Source organism: Eubalaena glacialis, chromosome 4, assembly GCF_028564815.1.
Source record: "Eubalaena glacialis isolate mEubGla1 chromosome 4, mEubGla1.1.hap2.+ XY, whole genome shotgun sequence".
NCBI lineage: Eukaryota > Metazoa > Chordata > Mammalia > Artiodactyla > Balaenidae > Eubalaena > Eubalaena glacialis.
In genome coordinates, this window is record NC_083719.1 from 62,116,691 (window position 1) to 62,143,515 (window position 26,825).

The following is a 26,825-nucleotide window of genomic DNA, read 5'->3' on the forward strand; positions in this document are numbered from 1 at the left end:
ATTTAAAAGGATCAAAGTGGAGCCTGCAGAACACTTATCCCTCCCTACCCTCAACACTTGACTGCCCTAAGTTTATCAGGACTAATCTCATTATGCCTTCGATTCCTGTTTATGTCATTCTCTACGAGAAGCCCCAGACTCCTCCTCATCTCCTGGATTTTAATCCTCATGATGCATCTGCACATTTCTTATTCTGAACCCTTCTATTTCCTTAATTCCTGAAACTTGTGCTTTCTGGAAGTCAGTCCAACTTCATCAAAATCCCCTATATCTTTATCTTTTTCTCTGAATGTTTTATCCTTTGCTCTGTGGAAACTGGCCTTTCTGTGAGGACACTGCTTCCCCTGTAACCTTCTCTAAAACTAGCTGCTTTTTCTCTCACAGTTCTCAGACAACTGGGCATAAAATTGGGGTAGGTATTATCTTTGTTTCTAGTTGCTGCTTCTAGACAGTCTTCCTCCTTCCTGTCTAAAAAAAATCCCATGTCATCATTTGAATCTCATGTCATCAGATTATAATTGGGTCCCAGGTCTCATTGTGGCTGTCATCTACTGATCTCTGAATTACTACACCTTATTTCTCTTTGTTTTCATTTCTTAATTTTAGTTCTTGGTTCACTATTACTCTTTCCAACACTATTCCTATTTTGTAATTTTTTACAAAACATATTTTCCCTACTCTATTTTCCCCACTCTATTTTCCCCATCCAACATTATGTATTTCTTTTCCTTTTTTTTTGGCTGCGCTGCACGGCTTGCTGGATCTCAGTTCCCTGACCAGGGATTGAAGCTGGGCCATGGCAGTGAAAGCCCGGAATCCTAACCACTAGGTCACCAGGGAACTCCTCCTGAATGTCATAATTTTTTTTTTTTTTTTTTGGCCATACCACGCAGCATGCGGAATCCTAGTTCCCCGACCAGAGGTCGAACCCATGCCCCCTGCAGTGGAAGCGTGGAGTTTTAACCACTGGACTGCCAAGGAAGTCCCCACTGTCCTATTTTGAATTCTTAGTGATGATCTTTCCAACATCCTGCCTGTCATTGCCTTGACCTCATCTCTTCCATTGATTTTTGCATTCCATGTTATCTCAAGTCACTCACTCCCATTTCTTATATCTTTTCGGTTACTCTTCTAGTTCCTCAATTTCAACACATCTTTCAATTCCACCAGGACCTCTGGTTTGTTGATCCTACTATGTCACTGCCCTTTATCTACATCTTACTCTATTCTCTCAGCCTAAATTCCACATCCAGTTGTCATAATCACTCTCCAGGTACTCTCAACTCCCTTGCCTTCCCCTCTCCCCCTTACTTTGACATAATCTTTTGGCTAGAAGCCAAGCCCTGGTTAAAGACAACTCTGTATACTCTCTGCCCTTACCTTGCAGCTAAATATGGAGAAACACATGTAAACATACTGAATGGCCTCATTTTTAGTTCATAACCAGCTCTAAGTTGTACTGAATGTCCTAGTTATTTAATTGTCCACTCTCTTCTTCTCTCTCCTCATCTTTAAAATCTGTCCTCCTATCCTCATTCTCAGTTGATGACCTTACTTCTTATTTCACTGAGAAAATTGAAGCAACCAGTAGAGAACATCCACAGACTTCCATCATCACGTCTACCTACCTACCAGCGTTTATACCCATGTGTTCTGTTTTCCTGCCTTTTACTTATAGATGAACTGTCTGTGCTTCTATCTAAAGCCATTCCCTCTATTTGTGCAGTAGATTCCATGTACTTTCACTTAAGAACTTTGCTGAATTGCTCCTCTCCAACATCACTAGTTTTATCACTTTCCACTGGATCATTCACATCATCATAAAAACATGTTTTCTTCTATGTTAGGAAAAAAAAAATCACAAAAATTTATTATTCATTTAACAGCTTTATTAGATAATTAATATACCATACACCCATTTAAAGTGTACAATTAAATGTTTTTAGTGTAGTAATAGAGTTGTACAACCATTACCACATTCTAATTTTAGAATATTTTTGTCTCTTCTACCCCTGAAAGAAACCCTGCATCCTTTATCAGTTACTTCACATTCCCCCCTCCCTCTGCAGCCATAGGCAAGTATTATTTACTTTCTGTCTCTATAGATTTGCCTATTCTGGACATTTCATATAAATGGAATCGTAAAATGTGTGGTCTTGTGCAACTGGTCCTTTTACTTAGCATAATGTTTTCAAGGTTCAACTATGTTGTGGCATATATCAGTACTTCATTCCTTTTTTATGGCTTTTTATACCACATTTTATTTATGCATTCATCAGTTGATGGGCAGTTACATTTTTTCCAACTTTTGGCTGCTCTGAACCTTTGTGTACCAGTTTTTGTGTGGACATATGTTTTCATTTCTCTTGGATATATACATAGGAGTGGAATGGTAGGGTCATATGGTAATAATATGTTTAACTTTTTGAGGAACTACCAGGCTGTTTAACAAAGTGGCTGCACCACTTTATAATCTAATCAGCAGTGTAGAAGGGTTCCAATATCTTCACATCCTTGCCAAATTTGTTATTGTCTGACTTTTTGCTTACAGCCATCTTAGCGGATGTGCAGTGATATATCCTTGTGGTTTTGGTTTGCATTTCCCTGATGGCTAATGATGTTGAACATTTTTTTTTCATGTGCTTATTGGCCATTCGTATGTTATCTTTGGAGAAGTGTCCAGATTCTTTGCTCATTTTAAAATTGGATTTTCTTTTTGATATTGAATACGTGATATTGGATACAGGTCACGTATGAAATAAGTGATTTGCAGATACAGTTGACCCTTGGACAACGCAGGTTTGAACTATGGGGGTCCACATACATGTGAATTCCTTTCACTAAATAGTACAGTACTACACAATCAGTGGTTAATTGAATCCCCGATGCAGAACCTCAGATATGTAGGGCCGGCTCTAAAGTTATACGTGGATTTCCAGCTGTGTGGAGGATCAGTGCCTAACCCTTGCATTGTTCAAGTATTTTCTCCGATTCTGTGGGGTGTCTTTTCACTTTCCTGATAGTGTTCTTTGACACACAGAAGTTTTAAATTTTGGTGTCACATTTGTCTATTTTTTCTTTGGTTGCTTCTGTTTTTGGTGTCATATGTAAGAAGCCATTGCCTAACTCAAGGTCATAAAGATTTACTCCTAAGTTTTCTTCTAAGAGTTGTATAGTTTTAGTGCTTACATTTAGGTTTATGATCCATTTTGAATTAATTTTCATGAATGGTATGAGACAGGTTTACAGCTTCTTTCTTTTGCATGTGGATATCCACTTGTTCTAGCACCATTTATTGAAAAGACTCTTCTTCTGCGTTGGATTATTTTGGCACTCTTGATGAAAATCAATTAATGGTTAATGTAAGGGTGTATTTTTGGACTCTAAATTCTACTTTGTTGATCTGTGTCTATCCCTATGCCAGTCTCACACTGTCCTGATTACTGTAACTTTGTAACAAAACTTTATGTTAACCTTGTTTCCCTTTCCAGTCTAATTCTCACATCTCTGTCATTGAAAAACTTTCTCTGCTCCCAGTTGCTGCAGAACTCCTCTGAAGAGCTGTCTACTTCTCTTTCCCCTCAGCCCTTTCTCCTGAAAGATATTTCAGTAAGTCTTTTGCTCCCAACACTCCACCAAAACACACTCTTCAAGGTAGCCAATGACTTCCAGGTTGCTAAATCCAGTGGTAAAATTGCAGTCTTACTCCGTCTATCAACAACACTGACAGTTGATCACTATCTCATTCTTAGAAAACTTTTTTCATGTGGCTTTCAGAGCACTTAAGTTTTTCCTTCTCCGCCTCCTTTGCTGATTTCTCTCCTTTCCCTGCCCCTTCAGTCCCAGTATTGGAGTGTGCCAGGAGTTAGGCTTTGCTTCTCTTCTCTATCTATGGCCACTCAAATGGTTATTTCATCCAGTCTTACAGCTTTAAATATCATCTACGTGCTGATGACCCCCAAATTTACATCTCCAGCACAGAACTCTGCTCTGAACACCACACTCATGTATTCAGCTGCCTGCTAGATATGTCTACCTTGGATGTCTTAGAAACTGCAAATTCAGCTTGTCCAGTACTGAACTGAGCCCCCTCCTTAGAAACCTGCCCGTTTTCAATCTTTCTTATTTCTAGCCTGTTAGTTGCTTAGGCCAAAACCTTGGTGGTATTTCATTATTTCCATTTCCTTACACATCACATTTCTGTCGGGGAATCCTGTTGGCTCTCCCTTACAAATACATACAGATCTGATGCCTTATCTCCATAGCCACCACTTGGCTTGAGCTGCCATCATCCCTTGCCTGGATTACTGCAGTGGTGGTTTCTTGACTACTCTCTCTCTTTCCACCTTTAATCTATTTTCAGCTCAGTAGCCAGAGTGATACCTTGAAAAAAAATGATCATTGCAGTCTCCTGCTTAGAACTCTTCACTAGCTTTTGATTTTTTTCCACAGTAAAACCAAGAGTCCTTAAAATAGCATATAATCTGGTCTCTAATATCTCTCACTCTTATCTCCGCACTCCTTCTTTGTGTATTCTTTCCCAGCACCCTGGTCTTCCTTAGGCCAGGCATTCTCCTGACTTTGTATTGGCTATTCCTTCTGCCTTAAATGGTCTTCCCCCAGATATCTGCAAAGCTGACTTGTTCACTTCCATAAAGTTTTTGCTGAAATATTTGCTTTCTTAACCACCTTTGTAAAATTATCCCTACTCAGCTTATACTCACGACCCATTTACCGTGTTCATTTTTTTTTGTTCCATAAAATTTACTGCCTTCTAAGATACTCTATAATGTATTTATTATATGTATTGTTTATCTTCCATTGCTAAATTGTAAGCTCCATGAGAGTAGGGATGTTTGCCTGTTGTGTTCATTAATGTCTCCCAAGTTTCTGTAATTGTTTGTGGCACATTGCAGTTGATCATTGAATGTTTGAACGTATGAATAAATATGTCTGGCTGCACCTCTCTTCCTTCATGTGCCTTTCTCTATTTGGGAACTCCCATTCTTGTATATCCCTTCTTTCCTCCAGTTACGTACCTCCTCCCCCAGTTACTCTAATCTTTAAAAGCCTTGTTTTGAAATGGTCATCTATTCAGATAAAATTATTTCTACTTGTCCTGATTCTGACATTAGTATGTTTAATTTTCACCACCCTTAATAACAAGGGAATCTGTGTTAGGCAGAGCCAAAATCAGTTCTGTCTGCTCTATCAGAGACTGATAAGGTCAGTGGAAGCTGCAAAAAGTTTAAGGTTTCTTTTGGCAGTCTCTCCATTAGGTGAAAGAATAGACAGTGGTTTATAGAAACTGTAAACTTTGTTGCCTCAGAGGGGAGTTCTCAAATTTCAGGGTGTATAAGAATCACCCTGGAGAGCGTACTTAAAATGTGACCATCTTGCAAGTTGACCAAATTGTTTAAGCGATGACTATTTACAAAGTGTAGCAGGTTGTTTTCTGTTAAGAGAAGCGGAAATCCAGTGCGCTCTCTGGACTGTCGGTGTACTGAGTGGCATATCCGATGGGAGGGTAGTAAGCTGTGGTGTTTTGCTATATGTTTCACAAGCATGAGAACCTGTATGTCAGTGACCAGGGCCATTTGTGCTGTGTTACGTTGTGGAGCGTGTCTGAGCTTCCCGTGGAGGCAGGAGTTCTGAGTCACAGTGTGTCATCCCCTGGCTCCCGTGATCAGACCTGTATCCTACTGCAACTGTGGTTTGGAACTGCACACTCAATAGTGGTATATATATTGTGCCTGTCTTCACAAACCGTTCTTTTCTCCTTTTTATACTCACCAACCACCCCCTCCGGCCTGGGGTATGGACATATGACATTGCACATCCTTGGTAGTCGGACAACACAGGGAACAGGGTTCCAGTAACTGCTGGGGCCCACTAGTCAAAATCCGTTTGCCTATTCTCCATGGGGATCGGGTGGCTGCTATTCCCTTAGTATTGTTAAATCCTTTTCTGATGCCGCCCCCAGAGGGGGCGACCCATCCAACATGGTTCCCTTCCAGTGCCCCACACCACAGCTGGGGGCCCTCACCTAAGACACCCAGGACCACCCCGACTGGGGGGCTGTGACCGGCGTACGTGGAAACATACAAATGGACGATGAGTAGCTCGAGATGTGTGTGAATCATTTGCCTTACAGTCTGTACAGACGGTTTTAAGTACTAACAAAAGGGAATAAAAATACCTCACGCCACAAAAAAAAAAAAAAAAAAAAAATGTGACCATCTTGAAAATGCAAACCCCTTCTCTTCAACCCCTGAGTTTTTGAATCAGTATGTCCACAGTGGGGCGTAGAGTTTGCATTTTCAGTAAGCACCAGGGCTTTCTGATGCAGGAGATCTATGAACATGTTAAGAAACATTGCTTTAGACCTGAGTATACTTAGAAACATTATGGGTTCACAGATGGAAGAGAAAGAGCCAGGAAAAGCAAGGAGAAATTTTCTTGAATAGGTGTTTCGAATATGGAAGAAAATCAGGAAGGAGAACATATTTGTTGTATACGTGAGAAAGAGAACTTGTGGACCTCTCATTCCTTGAAGGGATCTTATATGCTCATTTATTTAATAATGAAACACCTTTGGAACTTCAATGCAGAGAGCTCACTATATAACAGAAAAGTCTCTCCATAGTTGTATTTCTTTGATTGTTATAATGTTCTTAATTCTATTGAGTGAAAATGTATCTTACTATAATTTTTAATCTGTTGATCCTGGTTGAGTTCTCCAAAGCCACACAGATAGGCAAACATAGTAATGTAATTTGTGTTAAAATATAAATAATTATAACCATGTAAAGTATAAAAGAATAACTTTTACAGAGATTTAAGAAATGTAGTCTGTTCCTAACTTGTGAAATTTCATCCGCCATGGGAGAAGGACGTACAGCCTTGCTCTGGCCAGAGCTCTGCCCCCGAGGTCACTCTCCTATTCTCCTGGCTTCTCTAAAGTTTCTTCTCTGTCTCCATCTTTGCACCTTCTGTACTTTTCTAAATACTTTAAGTTTTTCCCAGGGACTGCCATAGCAGTGACAGACACAGTTTCAGGATTGTCAGGAGAAGAGCCTATCTTACTCTAGTACATCTAGGTGCACTAGAGTACTCTTTTTTTCTACAGATAGGTTGACTTTCCTTCTGTATCTGCAGTTTTGATGAGTGTAAAATGAAGATGATATACTCAGGAGTGTCCAATGAGGCAGAAAGATACCACTTCTTACATCTCAAATATTTCTTCTGGTACTAGTTTTCCTGTTCCTAAAGTAGAAGTTCCTTTAGTGAGGGTCTGTTGGTAGTAGCTCTTTTAATATTTATAAATATTTATTATTTCACCTTAGTTCTCAAAAGCTTATTTCACTGGATTTAGAGGTCAGCATTGACAGTTACTTTCTCTCATCAGTTTGGCACATTCTACTTGGGATCCCGTTGTTGCTGTAGAGAAAATAGCTCTCAGTCTTACTGGCATTCCTTTGTATAGGTATTGTGTCTTTCTTTTTTTTTTTTTTTTCCTTCTTTTTCTTCCAGTTTTATTGAGATATAATTGACATACGCCAATGTATAAATTTAAGGTGTGCAGCATAATTTGACTTATGGGAATTCCCTGGTGGTCCAGTGGTTAGGACACTGCACTTCCAATGTAGGGGGCACAGGTTCAATCCCTGGTCAGGGAACTAAAATCCCGCATGCGGTGTGGCCAAAAAAAAAAAAAAAAAAATTGACTTACATCATGCATTGATTAGCACATCAAGTTTAGTGACTATTCATCTCATATAGATACAAAATGAAATAAATAGAAAAAAATTTTTTCCTTGTGATGAGAACTCTTAGGATTTACTCTCAACAACTTTCATATATAGCATACAGCAGTGTTAATTATATTCATCATGTTGTGCATAACAGCCCTAGTGCTTATTTATCTTACAACTGGGAGTTTGTACCTTTTGACTACTTTGATCCAATTCCCCGTCCCCCACCCCCTGCCTCTGGTAACCACAAACCTGATCTCTTTTTCTGTGTGTTTGTTTTTGAAGTATAATTGACCCTACAACACTATTTTAGTTCCTGTTATGCAACATAGTGATTCAGTATTAAATGATCACCACAATAAGTCTAGTTACCATCTGTCACCACGTAAAGATATTACATAGTTATTGATTATATTCCCCACACTGTACATTTCATACCCTGACTCATATATTTTGTAGCTGGAAGTTTGGACCTCTTAATCTCCCTGACCTTTTTCTGTTTTCCCCCCTCCCCCCTCCCCTCTGGCAACTGCCTGTTTGTCCTCTGTATTCATGAGTCTGTTTCTATTTTATTATGTTTGTTCATTTGTTCTGTTCTCTAGATTCCACATATAAATGAACTCATACTGTATTTGTCTTCCTCTGTCTGACTTATTTCACTTAGCATGCCAGCCTCTAGGTCCGTCCATTGTCACAAATGGCTAGATTTCATTCTTTTTTATGGCTGAGTAATATTCCATTCTATATATGTACTGCATCTTCTCTATCCATTCGTCTGTTGATGGTTCTGGGCCTTCTGGTGGGCTGGGCTGTGTCCCATGGCAGCTGGCCTACTGGTGGGCAGGGCCAGGTCCTGGCACTAATAAGCTAGAGAGAAGAGTCCAGAATGGTGCTTGCCAGCACCAGCGTCCTCGTGACAGAATGAGCTCCCCAAAACGGCTGCCACCAGCGTCTATTGATAGGTCCCCAGAGTAAGTCCCAGCTGCCTCCTCCCTCTCTGGGAGGCTCTTCAAGAAGTAAGTGGGTCGACCCAGGCTCCTTTCAATTACTGCTTTTGCCCTGGGTCTCAGAGCAGGTGACATTTCGTGTGAGCCCTTTGAGAGAGGGGTCTCCGTTTCCTACAGTGCTCTGCCTCTCCTGAAAGCAAGCCCTTTGGCCTTCAGAGCCAAGTGTTCTAGGGGGCTCGTCCTCCCAGTGCAGGACTCCCAGGGTGGGGAGCCTGAGGTGGGGCTTGGACACCTCACTCCTTGGGTAGAACCTCTGCATTGTGATTATCCTCCCGTTTGTGGGTTGCCTACACAGGAGTGTGGGTCTTGACTATACTGCAACTCCGCCTGTGCTCCATGTCTTGCTGTGCCTCCTTCTTTATATCTTTAGTTGCAGAAGATCTTCTTTGCTGGTCTTCAGGTCGTTTCATCAATAGCTGCTCTGTAAATAGTTGTAATTTTGGTGAAGCTCATAGGAGGAGGTGAGCTGAAGGTCTTCCTACTCTCCCATCTTGGTCACACCCCCTTTCTCTTGATGGTTTTAAGATCTCTTATACTTAGGATTTGCTCTTTCACTATAGTGTGTCTAGGTGTTAACTTTTAAAACATCTGGTTTGGGTTTTGCAGTTTGGAGTCTGAGAATTAGTGTCCTCACGTTCCCTTTGAACACTGAGTCTCCCTCATTCTCTCTGTTTGCTTCCTGTGGAACTCTCAATTGTACCTTCTCACTCTATTCTCATTTCTCTTAAGCTCTCGTATTTTCCTTTTTTTTCGTCTTTCTGCTACGTTCTGTGCAGTTTCTTTTTTTTTTCTCCTTTTTTTTTACATCTTTATTGGATTATAACGGCCCCACAATGTCACGCTAGTCTCTGCTGTACAACAGAGTGAATCAGCCACGTGTATACATATATCCCCTCCTTCCTGAACCTCCCTCCCACTCTCCCCATCCCACCTCTTTAGGGGGTCACAAAGCACTGAGCTAATCTCCCTGTGCTATGCAGCAGCTTCCCACTAGCTATCTGTTTTACACATGGTAGTGTATATATGTCACTGCTACTCTCTCACTTCTTCCCAGCCTCCCCTTCCCCCCCGTGTCCTCAGGTACGTTCTCTACAACCTGTGTGGTTTCTTTAGACTCACTTCTGTTTCCCTAATTATCTCTTCATCTTTGTGTAGTCTGCTGTTTCACACTTGTCTATTAAATTTATAATTGTAATTATTATAGTTTTCATTTCTGTAAGTTCCATTTGTATCATTTAAAAAGATATTTGGTCAATTCTTATAGTCTCTTGTTGCTTAGTCATGCTTCTATTACCTTCTTTTATTTATTAAGCATATCTATTTTATATTTTGCATCTGATAATTCCAGTATCTCTGATCTTACTTTGTAGTTTGTATGTCTGTGGATCCTTGCTCACGGTGGCTTGCTTCCTTCTGTGTTTAAGTCATGAGCCAGTGTTACTTGGAACTTGAGCTGTGAAAATTCTTTGAAGCCTGTTTTTTTTTAAAATTTTTATTTATTATTTTTGGCTGCGTTGGGTCTTTGTTGCTGCGCAGAGGCTTTCTCTAGTTGCGGCGAGCGGGGGCTACCCTTCGTTGCGGTGCGCGGGCTTCTCATTGCGGTGGCTTCTCTTGTTGCGGAACACGGGCTCTAGAGTGCGCGGGCTTCAGTAGATGCGGCGCGTGGGCTCAGTAGTTATGGCTCGTGGGCTCTAGAGTGCAGGCTCAGTAGTTGTGGCACACAGGCTTAGTTGCTCCGCGGCATGTGGGATCTTCCCGGACCAGGGCTCGAACCCGTGTCCCCTGCATTGGCAGGCGGATTCCTAACCACTGCGCCACCAGGGAAGCCCTGAAACCTGGTTTTAAAGTGTGTTCCTCTACTTTTGCCAGGTACTTGAGGTCACTACCAACCTGGGATATCTGGAAATGAAAATTTCAACTTGGAATATTTTGTCTGTATTGGTAGTGTGAAACCTGGCCCCAAGTCTGCAAGGTGGTAGGTTTATGATTAAGAGTTCTCAGGGAAGATTTCTATTTTTTTTTTTTTTTCTCCTTCCTTATCCAGAGTCAAGGGCAAGACAGGCAAGTATTCATACTGTTTCTTTCTGTGAAGCTGCTTTTCTGCTTATCCACTGAGAATGTTGCTTTTTAGGAAGTCCTGGCTTTATGCGGTGATCACAGATTGATTTTACCTTATACGGACTCCCAAGCTTTGTCTCCAGCTTGTTGAATCCTGGTGATTTTGTTAATGGCATGGCATCAAGGCTCTTCTTTGGATTTGTGGCTTTTCCTACTTTCTGCCCTCTCAGGATTTCCTATCAGCTTAGTCATGTATTTACAATATTATTTAAATGAAATTTGATTCAGCATTTTTAGGTACTGCGTATCAGGGGTGTCACTACAGATGTGTGGTCTGCTGTGTTGCCATACATGGAAGTGTTTAGTGGATTGTTTTAATTTTCTTTTTGTTCATATGTGCAGAAGTGAAAAGTTGGAAAAGAATTTGGAGCTATCATTAGAATAGGTCTTTAATAATTATGACAAGCACTATACTTGGCTTGAGGTGGCTAATCAAGCATGTTGTGGCTGATGAAAATACTGGGTTCCAGAGCTGGACAAAGATTTAGCTTGCATTGACAAATTTGAAGAAATTGTCAGCTGTCAGGTTAATTTCACTGGTATTAGAGATTTGTGCTTCTCCAATAATTCTCATCATTGCTATACCACAAGCAACTATTACCTCGGATATATCAAATACTAGCTCTAAACTAGCCTTCATTCTTATCTGGTAATTCTTTATACTTAATACTTCATTTGTTACTTAAAGCAGTAAAGAATTTATAGTATGGTTTCAACTGGGTGAATTCTTGAGTAATTTCTGTGTGCTTTTCCTCAAGTGTGCTGCCAGACTAACTTTGCCAGGCGTCTTATTCGGTCATTGTTTTGTTGTTGCTACTTACCTAAACCAAGGGAGTGATACTTTAGGGCCATGATTTTCTAGTTGGAGAATTGTTAGGATTGATCAGCTTCAGTTTTTCTGTCTATTAATATGAAATATTGGAGTGGGGGAACAGGCAATTGGAATAGAGAATTTACAGTTCTTTCGGTGATAAAAATTATAGTGGAGATAAAAATACAAGAAAAAGCTTTACATCCCACTATTCAGCAACAATCATGGTTAACATATTGATACATTTTAAAATAAAAAATTGGGATTATACCGTATATACAGTTTTGTTTTATAACTTATAATTTTTTAATGTATTTATTTTATTTTTGGCTGCATGGGGTCTTGGTTGTGGCATGCGGGATCTTTTGTTGTGGTGCGCAGCTTCTCTCTAGTTGTGGCACGCGGGCTCAGTAGTTGTGCTCCGTAGTTGCGGCATGTGGGCTCTCTAGTTGTGGTGTGTGGGCTCCGGAGTGCATGGGCTCTGTAGTTGTGGCATGTGGGCTCTCTAGGTGTGGCTCGCATGCTCAGTAGTTGCGGCATGCGGGCTTAGTTGCCCCACGGCATGTGGGATCTTAGTTCCCCGACCAGGGATCGAACCCGCATCCCCTGCATTGGAAGGCAGATTCTTAATCACTGGACCACCAGGGAAGTCCCATAACTTATAACTGATACAAGTTCTCCCCATTTCATATTCTTCCAAAACTTTTAAATAGCTGCATAATATAGTCTCTTATGGGTGGATCATAATTTATCAATTTGTCTATATTTTATCTACTCTTGGACATTTGGGGGTATTTCTAACTTTTTTTTGCTTTTACAAATAATGCTGTAGGGAGTATTTTGGCATACACACATTTGTGCATACCTTGGATTATTTCTGTATATTTTTAAAGAGTAGCTGTTTATGGGGCTTCCCTGGTGGTGCAGTGGTTACGAATCCGCCTGCCAATGCAGGGGACACGGGTTCGAGTCCTGGTCTGGGAAGATCCCACACGCTGTGGAGCAACTAAGCCCGTGTGCCACAACTACTGAGCCTGTGCTCTAGAGCCCGTGAGCCACAACTACTGAGCCCATGTGCCACAACTACTGAAGCCTGCATGTCCAGAGCCCGTGCTCCACAACAAGAGAAGCCAATGCAATGAGAAGCCCGTGCACAGCAACGAAGAGTAGCCCCCGCTTGCTGCAACTAGACAGCCCGCACACAGCAATGAACCCAATGCAGCCAAAAAAAAAAAAAATATATATATTTATTTAAAAAAAGAGAAGCTATTTATGGGTCATAGTGTATAAATACTTAAATGGCTCTTAAACATGATGTCAAATTGTGCTCCAGGATTATTATAAGAACTAGTTTATATTCCCATTATCAGTGTGTGAGAAATACCCATTTTACCACATCTTTCCCAAAATGTGGTAGTAGTCTTATGGTAATAATCATTTAAAAAATAAATTAGGTGAAAGTTGCATTTCTTTGATTACTGGTGAGGTTGACATTTTGAATATATTTTTTGTTTTTATAAATTTTTAAATTAATCTATTTTGGTCTGCATTGGGTCTTCGTTGCTGTGTGTGGGCTTTCTTCTAGTTGCGGTGAGCGGGGGCTACTCTTCGTTGCAGTGCGCGGGCTTCTCATTGAGGTGGCTTCTCTTGTTGCGGAGCACGGGCTCTAAGCGCGCGGGCTTCAGTAGTTGTGGCATGCAGGCTCAGTAGTTGTGGCTCACAGGCTCTAGAGTGCAGGCTCAGTAGTTGTGGCGCACGGGCTTAGTTGCTCCGCGGCATGTGGGATCTTCCTGGACCAGGGCTCGAACCCATGTCCCCTGCATTGGCAGGCGGATTCTTAACCACTGCCCCACCAGGGAAGTCCAGTCATCAGGGAAGTCCAGTCATCTATATTCTATGTACTGTATTATTTCTAATATCTTTATAGTTTCCTTGTTTTTTTCTTTTTGCATTGAACTTTAATCCATTTGGAATTTATTCTGATAAGATATGGGATCTGATTTTTTTTTCTCCCAAACATTTAAATAATTGTCTCAACACCATTTATTGATATCTTTTCTTTTCCCACTGATCTGAAAAACTATCTTGATCATATGCTTTAATTTTTATATACATCATCATTGTGTATATACAGTGATGAGTGATATGAGTGATATGTCACTGTTTTTTTATATTTCTTGATTACTAGTGAGGTTGAACCATTAGTTCATATGTGTATTGGCCATTCCTGTTTTCTCTTCTTTGTTTTGCCTGTTCAGATATTTTGCCCATTTTCCTATTAGTAGTTTGTATTTTTATGGATTTGTAACAGTTCTTCCTGTATTCTGAGTAGCAATTTTTTTGTTAAATCTATTATAACCAATTTTTCCCAGTCTGTGATTTGACTTTTCACTTTGACAAATTCAACTATACTGAAATTTAATAACAATCTTAACTTTGTGGTTTATGTGCTTGCTGACCTTAATTTTACAAATACTTATTGATTGTTTACTGTGTTCCAGGCACTGTTTTAGGTACTTGGGATACATCATAGATAGGATACACAAAGATTTCTATAGCTTATATTTGAGAAGCTCTATGTACCCTGAGTTCATGAAAATATTCATGTATATTTTTTTCCTAAAAGTGCTTAAATTTTGCTTTTTTACTTTTAAGTCATTCATCCACCTGGAATTTATTTTTGTATGTAATGTCAAGTAGGAAATCTAGTTTAATTGTTCCATCTGGTTAACCAGTTATCTCAGAACCATTTATTGACTAATACATTATTTCTCCACTGTTTTGTGGTGTGACCTATGTTGGGTATCAAGTTTTTGGGGGTTTGTTTCTGTCTCCCTACTGTTTATTGGTATATTTCTTATCTTTGGCATCTGTACCACACTGTTTATTACTATATTAAGTCTTGATATTACAGGTCTGCCTACCTTACTCTTCTTCAGAATTGTTTGACCTATTCTTAGCTCTTGGCATTTCCATATGAATTTTAGAATCAGCTGTACTCCATTTATATCCTTGGTTGTGTCTGGCTTCCTTTTCAGGGCTGCTGTTTGCTGTGTCAGAATAAAATCAAGCTGCATTGGTGGTGTCTTCTGACTTTAATAGTTCTTCTGATCTTTGAACTTCCCTTTGCAGCTGCTTGCTTGTATGTTTTCTCTTTTTTTTTTTTTTTCTTTTCTTTTCCTTTCCCTTTCTTCTTGTCCTCTTTTTCTTATGGCCATTTTAAAGAATGCTTACAATTATTTTCTATCTGAAAAAAAGTAGTATAATGGGGAGAGAAGGCAATTAATAGAGAAGTGTATAAAGCAAAAGGTGCAAATCCCTTTGATAGTTTGCTAAGACATCCCAGATATTTTTCTGGACATATACAAACGTGTGTTCATAAAAGAAAAAAATTTGGTCATATGTGTGCTGTTCTGTAGTTGGCTTTATTTCATTTAGTATTTAAAAGGGCATTCTCCTGTAGAACTAACTAATTCCTTTTGATGACTGCATTGTATGTATATATAGTAATTTAACCAGTTCCCCTTTGATGGATTTGTAGATATCTACCTACTTTTTGAACTTGCAGCTACTTTCACGTACTGTTGATCGTCACTGGCAAAGTGGAGGTTGTGCAGTTTATTTTCCATCTCCCTAATGTCTCCCCTCTTATTCTTTTCAAGGAGTATTAGTGGGGTTCTGCCAGGACCTCTCCTATTTACTTTTTAAGGGCACTGGCACATAGCTTTGTTAGGTGGGAAGAGTTGACAGCCTAGTTGACAGTTAACCTTGGTGTAAATTCTTCAGTTTGGTGCTATCTGTATTTTACTAAAAAACATACTTGAAGGTTTTTTGTTTTCGTTTTGTTTTGTTTTGAATGCATAGTGTTCTGGAGGAGAGTGCTAACAGTGTCATGTTAGAGGTAGCAGCCACATTGAAGAGTTAAGAAATGCGTGAGATTGAGAAAATGGAGATGAAGAGCTTCACTAGCTCTTTACCACACACTGGATTATGAGAATTCAGGGGAGGAAGTGAGGCAGTTCTTGCCATTTTGGTTTTTATTGGTGTTACACTTTTTGAAAGAAGTTGAAGTTGAAGTTGGATTTCTATGTTACGTAATTTGTCCTTTTCTTAATCTTCCTAGCCTCCACCGGGCAATGTGAAAATGCCTAACGTACCCAGTACACAACCAGCAATAATGAAACCAACAGAGGAACATCCGGCTTATACACAGATTGCAAAGGTTAGTTCATGTTTCATGTGTAAATTCATATTGGAAATTACAATATCAATAACATTTGCTTTCAGAGCAAAATAATTCTTTGTATAGTGCATTTGTTTAATTTTTAACTCACTTTTTTTTTTTTAATCTGTCATCAGTTTTATACACATCAGTGTATACATGTCAATCCCAATCGCCCAATTCAGCACACCACCATCCCCACCCCACCGCGGTTTTCCCCCCTTGGTGTCCATACGTTTGTTCTCTACATCTGTGTCTCAACTTCTGCCCTGCAAACCGGTTCATCTGTACGATTTTTCTAGGTTCCACATACATGCGTTAATATACGATATTTGTTTTTCTCTTTCTGACTCACTTCACTCTGTATGACAGTCTCTAGATCCATCCACGTCTCAACAAATGACTCAGTTTCGTTCCTTTTTATGGCTGTTAACTCACTTTTGAGTCTGGGTTAGCTAGCTTCTCAATCCTATAATACTCATACCTCTTTTTCAGCTTATAGCATTTGCTTTACTCCATTATTAGCAGTTACTGAATTCATACATCATCTTGGTGTGTAATTTGTGTAGAGAAATTTTTATTGCTTTTGGTCTCACGTTTTAATGCACAGTTCCATTAAAGTAACAATGATATATCAATAGATATTATTGGAAGAGAGTTATGATGGCTAAGCAAAGCACAGTGGTAGGAAGTAGGAGGTGGCAGAAATACCAAGAAAAAAGGAGATGAATAGGATGCCTGGTATTACGTAAAGTCAGATGGAGTTATAAACCAGAATTTCTTAACCATATCCTTTCACTTCATTATCTTATAAAATATAAGATATTATATAATATTCCTGCATTGGGAACCTTATGTACCATTTAACCCAATTCATAAGAGCCAATTCAGTTGCCCTTTTCTCCATCTGTCTCTTTTCCTCAGCTGGTCTCTTTGTCTCAGTCCCTCACTCTCGTTTAGGCACAGAGTTCACCTTAATTTCATTTTCCCAATTACCTTACGATTTTTTTTTTTTTAACATCTTTATTGGAGTATAATTGCTTTACAATGGTGTGTTAGTTTCTGCTGTATAACAAAGTGAATCAGCTACACATATACATATATCCCCATATCTCCTCCCTCTTGCGTCTCCCTCCCACCCTCCCTATCCTACCCCTCTAGGTGGTCACAAAGCACCGAGCTGATCTCCCTGTGCTATGCGGCTGCTTCCCACTAGCTATCGATTTTACATTTGGTAGTGTATATAAGTCCATGCAACTCTCTCACTTCATCCCAGCTTACCCTTCCCCCTCCCTGTGTCCTCAAGTCCTACCTTAGGATTTTTTTTTTTTTCTCACCCAATTATTCTTTTTTTTTTTTTAACATCTTTATTGGAGTATAATTGCTTTACAATGGTGTGTTAGTTTCTGCTTTATAACAAAGTGAATCAGTTATACATATACATATGTTCCCATATCTCTTCCCTCTTGCATCTCCCTCCCTCCCACCCTCCCTATCCCACCCCTCTAGGTGGTCACAAACCACCGAGCTGATCTGCCTGTGCTATGCGGCTGCTTCCCACTAGCTATCTATTTTACGTTTCTACCTTAGGATTTTAACTGCTTTTACTGAGAGAATTTTTTCTTGTCCTAATGGGCCCAACATTTCTACTGTGGGTTTTCATAACCAAAAGGCCAAAATGGGTCAAATATTTCCATAATATTTTCTGAAACTGTAATCTTTAGTGAATTCCTATATTGTGGAAAGAGCATTTGAATTAGGTTTCTAGCATAGTAGAGAAGTAGGAGTATAGTAGAAGTAGAAGTAGAAATGTTACTGTATTTTATACTTCTGACAATGTATTCCCTTATTTTTTTGTTTAGGAGCATGCCTTGGCCCAAGCTGAACTTCTTAAACGCCAGGAAGAACTAGAAAGAAAAGCAGCAGAATTAGATCGTCGAGAACGAGAAATGCAAAATCTCAGTCAACACGGTAATATCCAAAGAAGTTTCAAATAAAAATAACTTTAAAATTCTTTAAAATAGGCCTGCACTAGCTCTAGATCATTTGGTTTGTGGATAAAACTCTGCCCTGTTATTCTAGCAAGGAGGTCAGACATGGCAGATTTCCTACCTGATGCTCTGTGGCTCTCTGATCTTGGCTGATTTACATAGTGTTTTGATAGATTAGAACAGTGTTAGCCTCTGAATGCAAATATGATGATTTTGGTTTATTGTAAGGTCAGGAGTCTTTGATTCTGCTCTTGGGCCTTTACCTCGGTCTGTTAAAGCTTTATGAGTACGTGGGAGTGTGCCCTATGTTTGACTGCATTTAACTCTTAACTTCTGGTTTATTCAGACCAGCTTCAAATTAATCTGCCCCTGTCCTCACAAGTATATCCGTATATGTCAAACCATGTTAAAAAAAAAAAAAAAAAAAGCTTCTGTGGTGAGGTGACTCTAGGAAGCCTGGGGTATTCTGATGATGCCAAAGAAATAAGTAAGTGGTGAATTTTGATTATGTCCTATGAAATTCATTCACGCTGTGACTACCAAAGGTCACTTCAAGGGAGTAGGTTAGGGAAAGCTAGCAAGTCTCTGGGTAAGAAGGGATGAGAGAACTAGACAAGTCATTGTGAGTATGTCTGGATAGTGATGGAGTAACAGTGTTAGGACAGTGATAACATTCAGTGATACTGAACTATTTCTTCCTTATCCTTGAATGTGTAAGTCTAGGGCCTCATGAGGACACATTTATCCTGGGCCATTTTCTTGCTTGCAACATCAGAGACAGCATCTGTGAAAGGAGAAACTAGAGGTTTAATTGAGATCAATGTTTCTAAAATACATGTAATGAAAATCTGTCCTGTTCCCTTAGCTTTGACTAATACAAATTACTTCTGTGAGAGATGTTTTAGTAAATGAAGTAGTTATGAAGTGTGGTAAATTAGGAGACTTGCTGTATGTTATACACTTAAGTACTTTTCATCTGTTAGCTCATTTCATCCTCAGTACAATTCTGTGAAGGGTGGTGAGTTCTTCTCACTTTACAGATGTGGAAGCAAAGTCTACAGCAGGTTGAATAAGTTGCCCAAGGCCTCCTAGCCAGTAAGTGTCTAGGTGCTTCTATTGATAGTTTCAGAGCCTTTGTTCTTTACTACTCTTCTCTGCTTCTCGAGTAGTATGAGACTTGTATGAGAAATGAAAGAACAACATGTAGTTTGAAAAGAATGATCAAACAGTGGAGACATGTTGGGAAGAATCAGAAATAGAGGATGCTTTTTTCCCACTATGAAGAATTTCCTGGCCTGTGAAAAAGTATGTAAAATCTGATCTTTGAAAGTGTGGGATATAATATCTAAAATGAGAAAATGGCCTTTAGGTGCTATTTTTACTCTCTGTTTTCAATGTTTTGACTTCTTCTTTAATTTATTTTTTTATTTCCCCACACCACTTCCCAAGCCTTATTTTCAGTCTAGTTTCTTTAAATAGACACATTTTCTCTCCTTACAGTTGGAATTTGTTTTTTCTCTAGGTTTTTGAAGGTGCTATAATTCCTCAGCTTCTTTCTCATGACTGTTTTGTGTTTTCACATAGTTTTATGCTTTCCTTACATGTGTCTTTTGGACGTTATTTTTTTCAGACTTGGAGATTTCCAAATTTGATTCTTTGGTACTGGTTATCTTATGTTTCTTTATGGAGTTAACAGTAGAAAACTTGAAAGATTCAGAAGCTGGTCTTCCCTCTCCACGTGCGTTAGGAGTTATATTTAAAGATTGAAGACTTACTTGGAGGAGGAAATTTTTAGAGACTTAAAAACTTCATGGCCTTCATGTGAGAGCCAGAGTCTTGGGACTTTGAAATAAATCTCTTTTTAGGGCAGAGTCACAGGATACGTCCCTGTGCTCTTTTTTCTTTTCTTGTTTCAACTCACATAAGTGGTATGACACTGGAAAATTATTTTACCATCTAATGAGTTCTAACTTGATATTCTGGGAAAATTTTTAAAAATAAAAATCTTGGTTTTCAGAGTTGTAGGAATGTAGAGATACAGTGTTACATTTTTGAAACACATTAAAAGAATAGATAATATTCTTCTTTATTATGAAACAAATAATTACATGTAAAAAGAACAGCACATATTTGTCCTTATATAAATAACTTTGTTTTTTTATTTGCAGGCAGAAAAAACAATTGGCCACCTCTTCCTGACAATTTTCCTGTGGGACCTTGTTTCTATCAGGATTTTTCTGTAGACATTCCTGTAGAATTCCAAAAGACAGTAAAGATTATGTACTACTTATGGATGTGTGAGTATAGAACAAATTATATATTTATTTGAAAAAGTTTATATTTTATTTTCAAAATCAACTTTTTTAAAACTCATATAAGGGTAGTATCATAAATTGGTCTTTTCCTATAGATATTTTAATTTTGAGTGAATCATGTCATATTTAGGTATGTCAAAATTGTATACTATGTGACAATCTAAGTTCTTAGCTGAGGAAGACCTATATATTGAGAACTGGCATTCTTTTGAGGAAGGGACTTCCCTATCATACAGTAGAATTTTCAATGATCCTTTCTCCCTGCAAAATGTTGAGGCAATATTTGCTTTGAAAAAATTACTCATATGATTTTTATGCAAATGAAGGCTATTAAAGCATTATGACTTTTTAAAAGGGGGCATAAAATATTGAAATATTATAAACTATTTTTCTTAGAGCTTTGAGCGCAATTTACTTTTCATTTTCAAGTGGTGAGGAATACTTTTATTACTGAAAGTGCCTAATTAATATAGGATGTTTCATTAAATAGAACGTTACGACATACATTTTAGGCTGTGATGTTCACATTGCTTTGGATATAATTATGACACATGGAATATTAAAACTAAATGTCCAGCTGTTACCAGTTTTTTGTATGTACACAGAATTCCCACTTATTCTGTTGCATTTTTATTCCAAACAGCAGTCTCAGCCCCATTTAACGTCACTGTGTCAGTAGGAGAGGTAGCTGTCATGACTTCTCATCTGCACAGTTGCTGGGTTAATGGACACATTGTGGAGTAAACTCTCGTTGGAGGAAATTTGTGTGTTCTTACTGTATGATTAGGGAGCCTCCCTCCACCAAGTATATGAGATCATTTCCCTCAAAATCTTTTAGGAGTATTCTTCACATTTGTGAAGCTGCTTTGGAATATGAGAAGTGATTCCTTATGGATAGTACATTTTTAACTCTTAGTTTCTTTTGAGTTATGTTGTTAATCTGATTTCTTTGGTTAATCCTGAGTGTCAGTAGTATTACATATTTTTATTTTTAAAGGTTTTGATTCCATATATGTCCATACTAAACAACTCGTATTTTATTTAATCAATATATCATAAAATATATGCAGATTATAAAATAATTATTTTCTTAATGAGCAAAAATTGGCCTCACATTTTAAGTATAAGTTCTTTGACTTTAGTGAAAAAACATATTTTAAATGGGGGAGATGGGTGTTGGAAGAAAATTCTATAAGGAATTTAGTAAATAGTGATTGAATGGGGAAGATGATTAATTTTAACTGAATGGTTAACTGCTTTACCAATGCTGATTGTTTCAAAATAGGTCTGTTTTGTCTTAGAAATATATAACTTTCTGAGGTTCTTAGAAATAATATAGTTGCCTATAGTTTTTCCTAGCCCTATTCAGTTGTCAGATCTGTTAACTGTATTCAAAGAGGGCTCAAGATTCCATCCAGTTAAGTTTCCAATTTGAAGAAGCATTACCTGGAACAAAATAAGATCTAGTGCTAGTTCAGAACTATCTCTAAATTTCATAAAATATAGGTTGTTTTAATAAATTATTTTCAAGAAGTGTCATCTTCACTTCAAGAAGTGTCATTGTACTAATAATTATAACAAGAGATAACATTTATGGAGGATTTATCAATACTTTGTGTCAGGCACAGATCTAATCACTTTATATACATTATATTATTAAAGATCTAGTGCTAGTTCAGAACTATCTCTAAATTTCATAAAATATAGGTTGTTTTAATAAATTATTTTCAAGAAGTGACACTTCACTTCAAGAAGTGTCATTGTACTAATAATTATAACAAGAGATAACATTTATGGAGGATTTATCAATACTTTGTGTCAGGCACAGATCTAATCACTTTATATACATTATATTATTAAATCTTAACCATGTTATGAAGCAGCTACTATATTATCTAGTTTTATAGATTGGGAAACTAAAGCTTAGAGAATTTGCGGTAACTTGTCCAAGATTACACAGCAAGTAAGGTTGGGGTTGGATAGCTTGACTCTAGATCCCAGAGTCTAGATTTCCATGTTATACCACCTACAAAGTACCAAAATAAAGAAGTAATTTACATTTTAAACCCAAATATGATGAAGATATGGTTTCAAAGTTACATTACCTGAAGCAAATAATTTTCACTCTAAAGGAACTGAAGCAATTAGAAATACCGCTATGAAATGAATCTCCATCTCTTTGAGTATACTCTTGAATTTAAAGAGAAAGAAAAAAATCCAGCTACATTAAAGACCACTTAGTGAGGAAGATAATATATTGTCCTAAATTTGTTTATTTTAGGTATCTATATTGTAATGCAGAACTTAGCAAGAAGAGTGATAGTTGCAAATTTAGATTCTAGTGATAGTTGGAAATTTAGGTCTGCTAATACCAGATTTGAGTGCTTAATAAAGCAAATTGAAATTTTATAAGAAGGAGGGTCATTCAACTTGGAAATCATGTAAACGAAATGGCCTAAAATTTTCTTTAGTGTTTTACCTACACTTGGAATCCACCAAGTGGATTGGAATTGGATTGAAATTAGCAACGTAGAATCATGCATTTCACATTACCTTGCCTTTCTGTGTGTTTTTTGATCTCTGTGTAAATGGACTGATTGTTTAGTAAGTAGGCCTAGACGTTTGCTCTTCATTGGGGTACAAATAAATGACCTATTATTGATCATGGTTGTTGGTTACTATGAAAACACATATAGAAAAAATTTTAATAGATTATACAAAATTTAATTGATATTTTTATCTATACTTGGAAGAATTTTTGTGAACTTTAAAATACACATACTGATATAGTCTTTTTTTTCTTAAGCAGATTAGGAGATAAACCTTGAAAAGTTATTTCTTTGGAGGTTGAAATTTGAGTTAGAATGTTCTGAACATTTAAAACTTTTTTAGGCAATTGGATGCCATTTAATATTACAGAATAATATCTCACAATCTCTTGGATTCTGTTTTTAAGCCCTTAACAGAACTACTTTTATTTTGAGGCAAAGGATTTTGAGTTAATTTATTAGTAAGCTAGCTTTCATGAGTTAGAAATCCTAATGGGAATAAGTAAGAATCTTTCCTGTGTAGTAGAATGGGGTGGAATTTTAAAGCTGGAAGAGCTCCTGCATTTCTCCCGTTGAAAAATTGAAATGCACAGAGGTTGATTAGCTCGACATTATGTCACTATAACCCAGGTGTTTTCATTCCTCCTCTGGAGCTCTTTCTCCTTCTGTGGAGTTTGTGTTTATCTGGTTGTTAGATGAGAGCAAATTTAGAGGCATCCTAGAATGTGTTTATACCTTGTGTTTAAGGTATAATACCTTGTGTTTAATGTGTTTCATTAAGTATTAATTTTATTTGATTAATAATTTAAAGAGATTTTAAAGGTTTTTTTAATGTATGTTGATTTTTAAAATTTACATTCACTAGCTTTTCCCTTTGTTATTTTTAATTAAAGTAGTAGCTTGTTGGTATATTTTTATTGTATCGGTAGTTTACATTAAGCAGTATTTTAACTTTTGAAATAATTTATTTCTTGTAATAAATTCAGCCTGTGAATAAATTAAAAAAACATTCTTTAAAAAGTTATTAATTATAATGGGTAAATGTTGTTCTTTAGGATCATAGTGTCTTTAGATGTTACTCAGATTTTGGGGTTTTGGTCTGTCAGGGAAAGTAATTACAATATAGGAAGAATTTGCCAAGATCTATTTGTGTTAACGAAAAGAAAGATCTGCCACAGCAGGTAAAGTGCATCATAGTAAACTTTTTTTTTTTTTAAATAAGTGTAATCCTCTACCAGAACATTGTTTTTAATCCCAGGACCTTGAAAAGTGGACAGCTTTATGAAGATGAGTTAATAATCCTTATAGATTGACTGTATAGTCACTGGAAGTTTCTGCTGTGTTAGTATTTTTAGTCCAATGATTCTAATTAATTTTATTGCTTAAAAATGTTACAGTGAGATTGTGCAGGGCACTTCTCTATTTTCTCTTCTCTTGTGTAGTTCACACTGCGAGGAGCCTGCAGCCCCATTCTGTAAAAATTATAGTTCTGAGTGTAGGATCTTTTTCCTTTGAAGTCCTGGTTCTTTTCCTGGCAGCCACTATTTTTCTGCTTGGGCCTTGAATCGAGAGACACATCACATGTCATCACATGTTTCCTTCCCAGGGGAGAATCCCTTAAGGTTGTGCGTCTCTGGTTTAGCTGTGTAATTGCCCATTAGGGGAGGACCAAAAGAATTTTTGCCAAACAGTGCATGTATTAGGACTCTTCTACCTGTGAATACTCTGTTTTCAAATCAAACGTGTAAGAAATAGCAACAATGTTTTGAAAAATACTAAATGGAAACATGAGGTAGAATACACTTGCTCTTAGGAAGTATTTTTTCATTTATAATTCTTGTTGAATGAACACATAAATTGAATGTAAACATTTCTTTTCTATTTTGTTTTTTGATTCCACAGTCCATGCTGTAACACTGTTTCTAAATATCTTCGGATGCTTGGCTTGGTTTTGTGTTGATCCTCCAAGAGGGGTTGATTTTGGATTGAGTATCCTGTGGTTCTTGCTTTTTACTCCTTGTTCATTTGTCTGTTGGTACAGACCACTTTACGGAGCTTTCAGGTAAAATGTGTGTACTTTAAAATATGCTCTTTAAAACCTGTGAAGTAAATAATTTGTAGTACACCTTAAAGGGAAAAGTGACATATTTTCATTTTTCAAATTTTTTATTGTTGTATAATATACCTTCACAAAAGTCCATATATAACATCTCTGTGTATTAAGTCTGTATATAACATGCTCGTGTATTCATTTGACTTTGTAACAAATAATATCCCATTCTTTTCTCCCACTTGAGAAAAAGATCAAACATGAAAATGAATGAGGGAAAAATGAGAACAATCTTAGGTCTTAATATTTGTAAAAGATTCTATTCCATATGATACACTTGACTTTAAAGAAAATTTTACTTTTTATTCTCCCCTTCAGAAAAAATCAGAAGTGGTGATTACAGCCTAATTTTTAAATGAACCTAGGTAGCCTAGGTAAGGTGAATATACATGTGATATTTAAAGTGAGTCACTTTTCACCTAGCAAGTTGGTAATTATTTTCTGTGTAAATTCATTTTTGGTTTTTCAAAATTCAGTAACATTTTAAAACTGTTTAGACTATAAGATTAACTATACTACTTTGCATGGTATATTTTAATCAATGGTTAGGATTAACATTTCTTAAATGCGTGTTCTGTGGGGTATTACTAGGTGCTGTAGAAAAAAAAGTTCATTAGCTTAAGTTTGGGAACAGTGGGGATAATAAAATTAAATAAGGTTCTTCATTTCAGAATTTCTTAGACTTCTTTAAGAGCCTCGTGTGCTTTGTGATATGACCATGAAACCATTATTTGTGTGTGTGTGTTGACTACCTTGTTGGACTCTTGCTTTAGGAAATAAACATTGGGTAATGCTGATTTAGATGATAGCCCTAGATGAGTCCATGTAGTCAATTGTTTATCAACTTATTTTTATTTGAGTAAACTCATTTATGAATAACAAACCTCTTTCAACTCTCGTGTATGAGGAGCAGCATTACTAGGAAATAGGCATGTATTGTGCAGATGATATATTAGGGAAATTAGAGGGCCACGTTCTGTTGTTTAACTTTCTTTTTTCTCTTTGAACAAAAAATTTCTTTGATTATTCAGAATGTGTATCACCACCCCCATCCCCCAAAGCCCTGCCAAATGAAATGAGAAACGCAGATATGTAAACAGAAAACAAAAAAGAAGGAAAAGGGGGAAGATTAGGGAATTTGGAGAAAAAAGATGTCATTCAACAGAAAACTAAATTGGTTAGAAATGGAATGAAGGGAAGAAAATAGATGGGAGGAGGGAAAGGGAGGAAAATCTTTGGATCTAATGGAACGTGAGAGGTTGGTTGTCAAGGAATGGGGAGGAGCACCCCTATAGATGTAGGCTGGAGAAGAATAAAAGGGACCTATTTACTCCTTGCGTGAACAGGAGAGTTACTGCTGCTCTTTTCCTTGTTATCTAAGTCTGGCTGACAAAGTTTTTTAATTTTTAATTTTTTGACATGTGGCCTCTGCTTGCCTACTTCCATCATGTTACCAGTGTATCTGTAATGATGCTTGTGGGTGGGAATGGGGATGTCTTTGAGACTTTGAAAATGACCTGAAACTAGAGACTTTGAATTTTAAGCCTTCTGTGACACATGTAGCCAGAACAAACTATAAAAAGCCAGTTTTCTGCCATTTATTACTTGAAGTCACTTGGTTCCTTTTATTCCCTTTCTTTGCCAGTGGAAATAAAAATGCTTGGTGGAACATTTTTACTTCTGGCATTATTAACCCCTGGGCTAAATTCTTAGCTGCATCTCAACCCTTTAGAGTATATGTATCACAAATATGTTAATTATCTGGGCTTTACTGTTTGGAGCAGAACTGAGAGGAATAGTTTTTTTAGGGGAAAGTTGAAAGTATTTTAAATCATTAATTAATATACCTTCTCAGTGTATAACTTCGGCATTTTCTTCACCCAGATTGCCAGTGGTTTCTTCCGAAGTATCTGGTAAAGTTTTTTGAACATTTACTGATGACAGATTT

At 37.5% G+C, this 26,825-nt stretch overlaps 1 protein-coding gene across 2 annotated transcripts in view; it reads left to right on the top strand.

Moving 5' to 3' along the window:
• The window catches only part of SCAMP1 (secretory carrier membrane protein 1), a 117,397-nt gene that overhangs the window by 37,831 nt on the left and 52,741 nt on the right, over positions 1-26,825 (top strand). For both annotated transcript variants that reach the window (XM_061189379.1, XM_061189380.1), the window contains 4 exons: positions 15,814-15,912; positions 17,775-17,883; positions 20,072-20,200; positions 24,670-24,829. In XM_061189379.1, the coding sequence (XP_061045362.1) occupies positions 15,814-15,912; positions 17,775-17,883; positions 20,072-20,200; positions 24,670-24,829 (497 nt within the window). The remainder of the gene's footprint in view (positions 1-15,813; positions 15,913-17,774; positions 17,884-20,071; positions 20,201-24,669; positions 24,830-26,825) is intronic.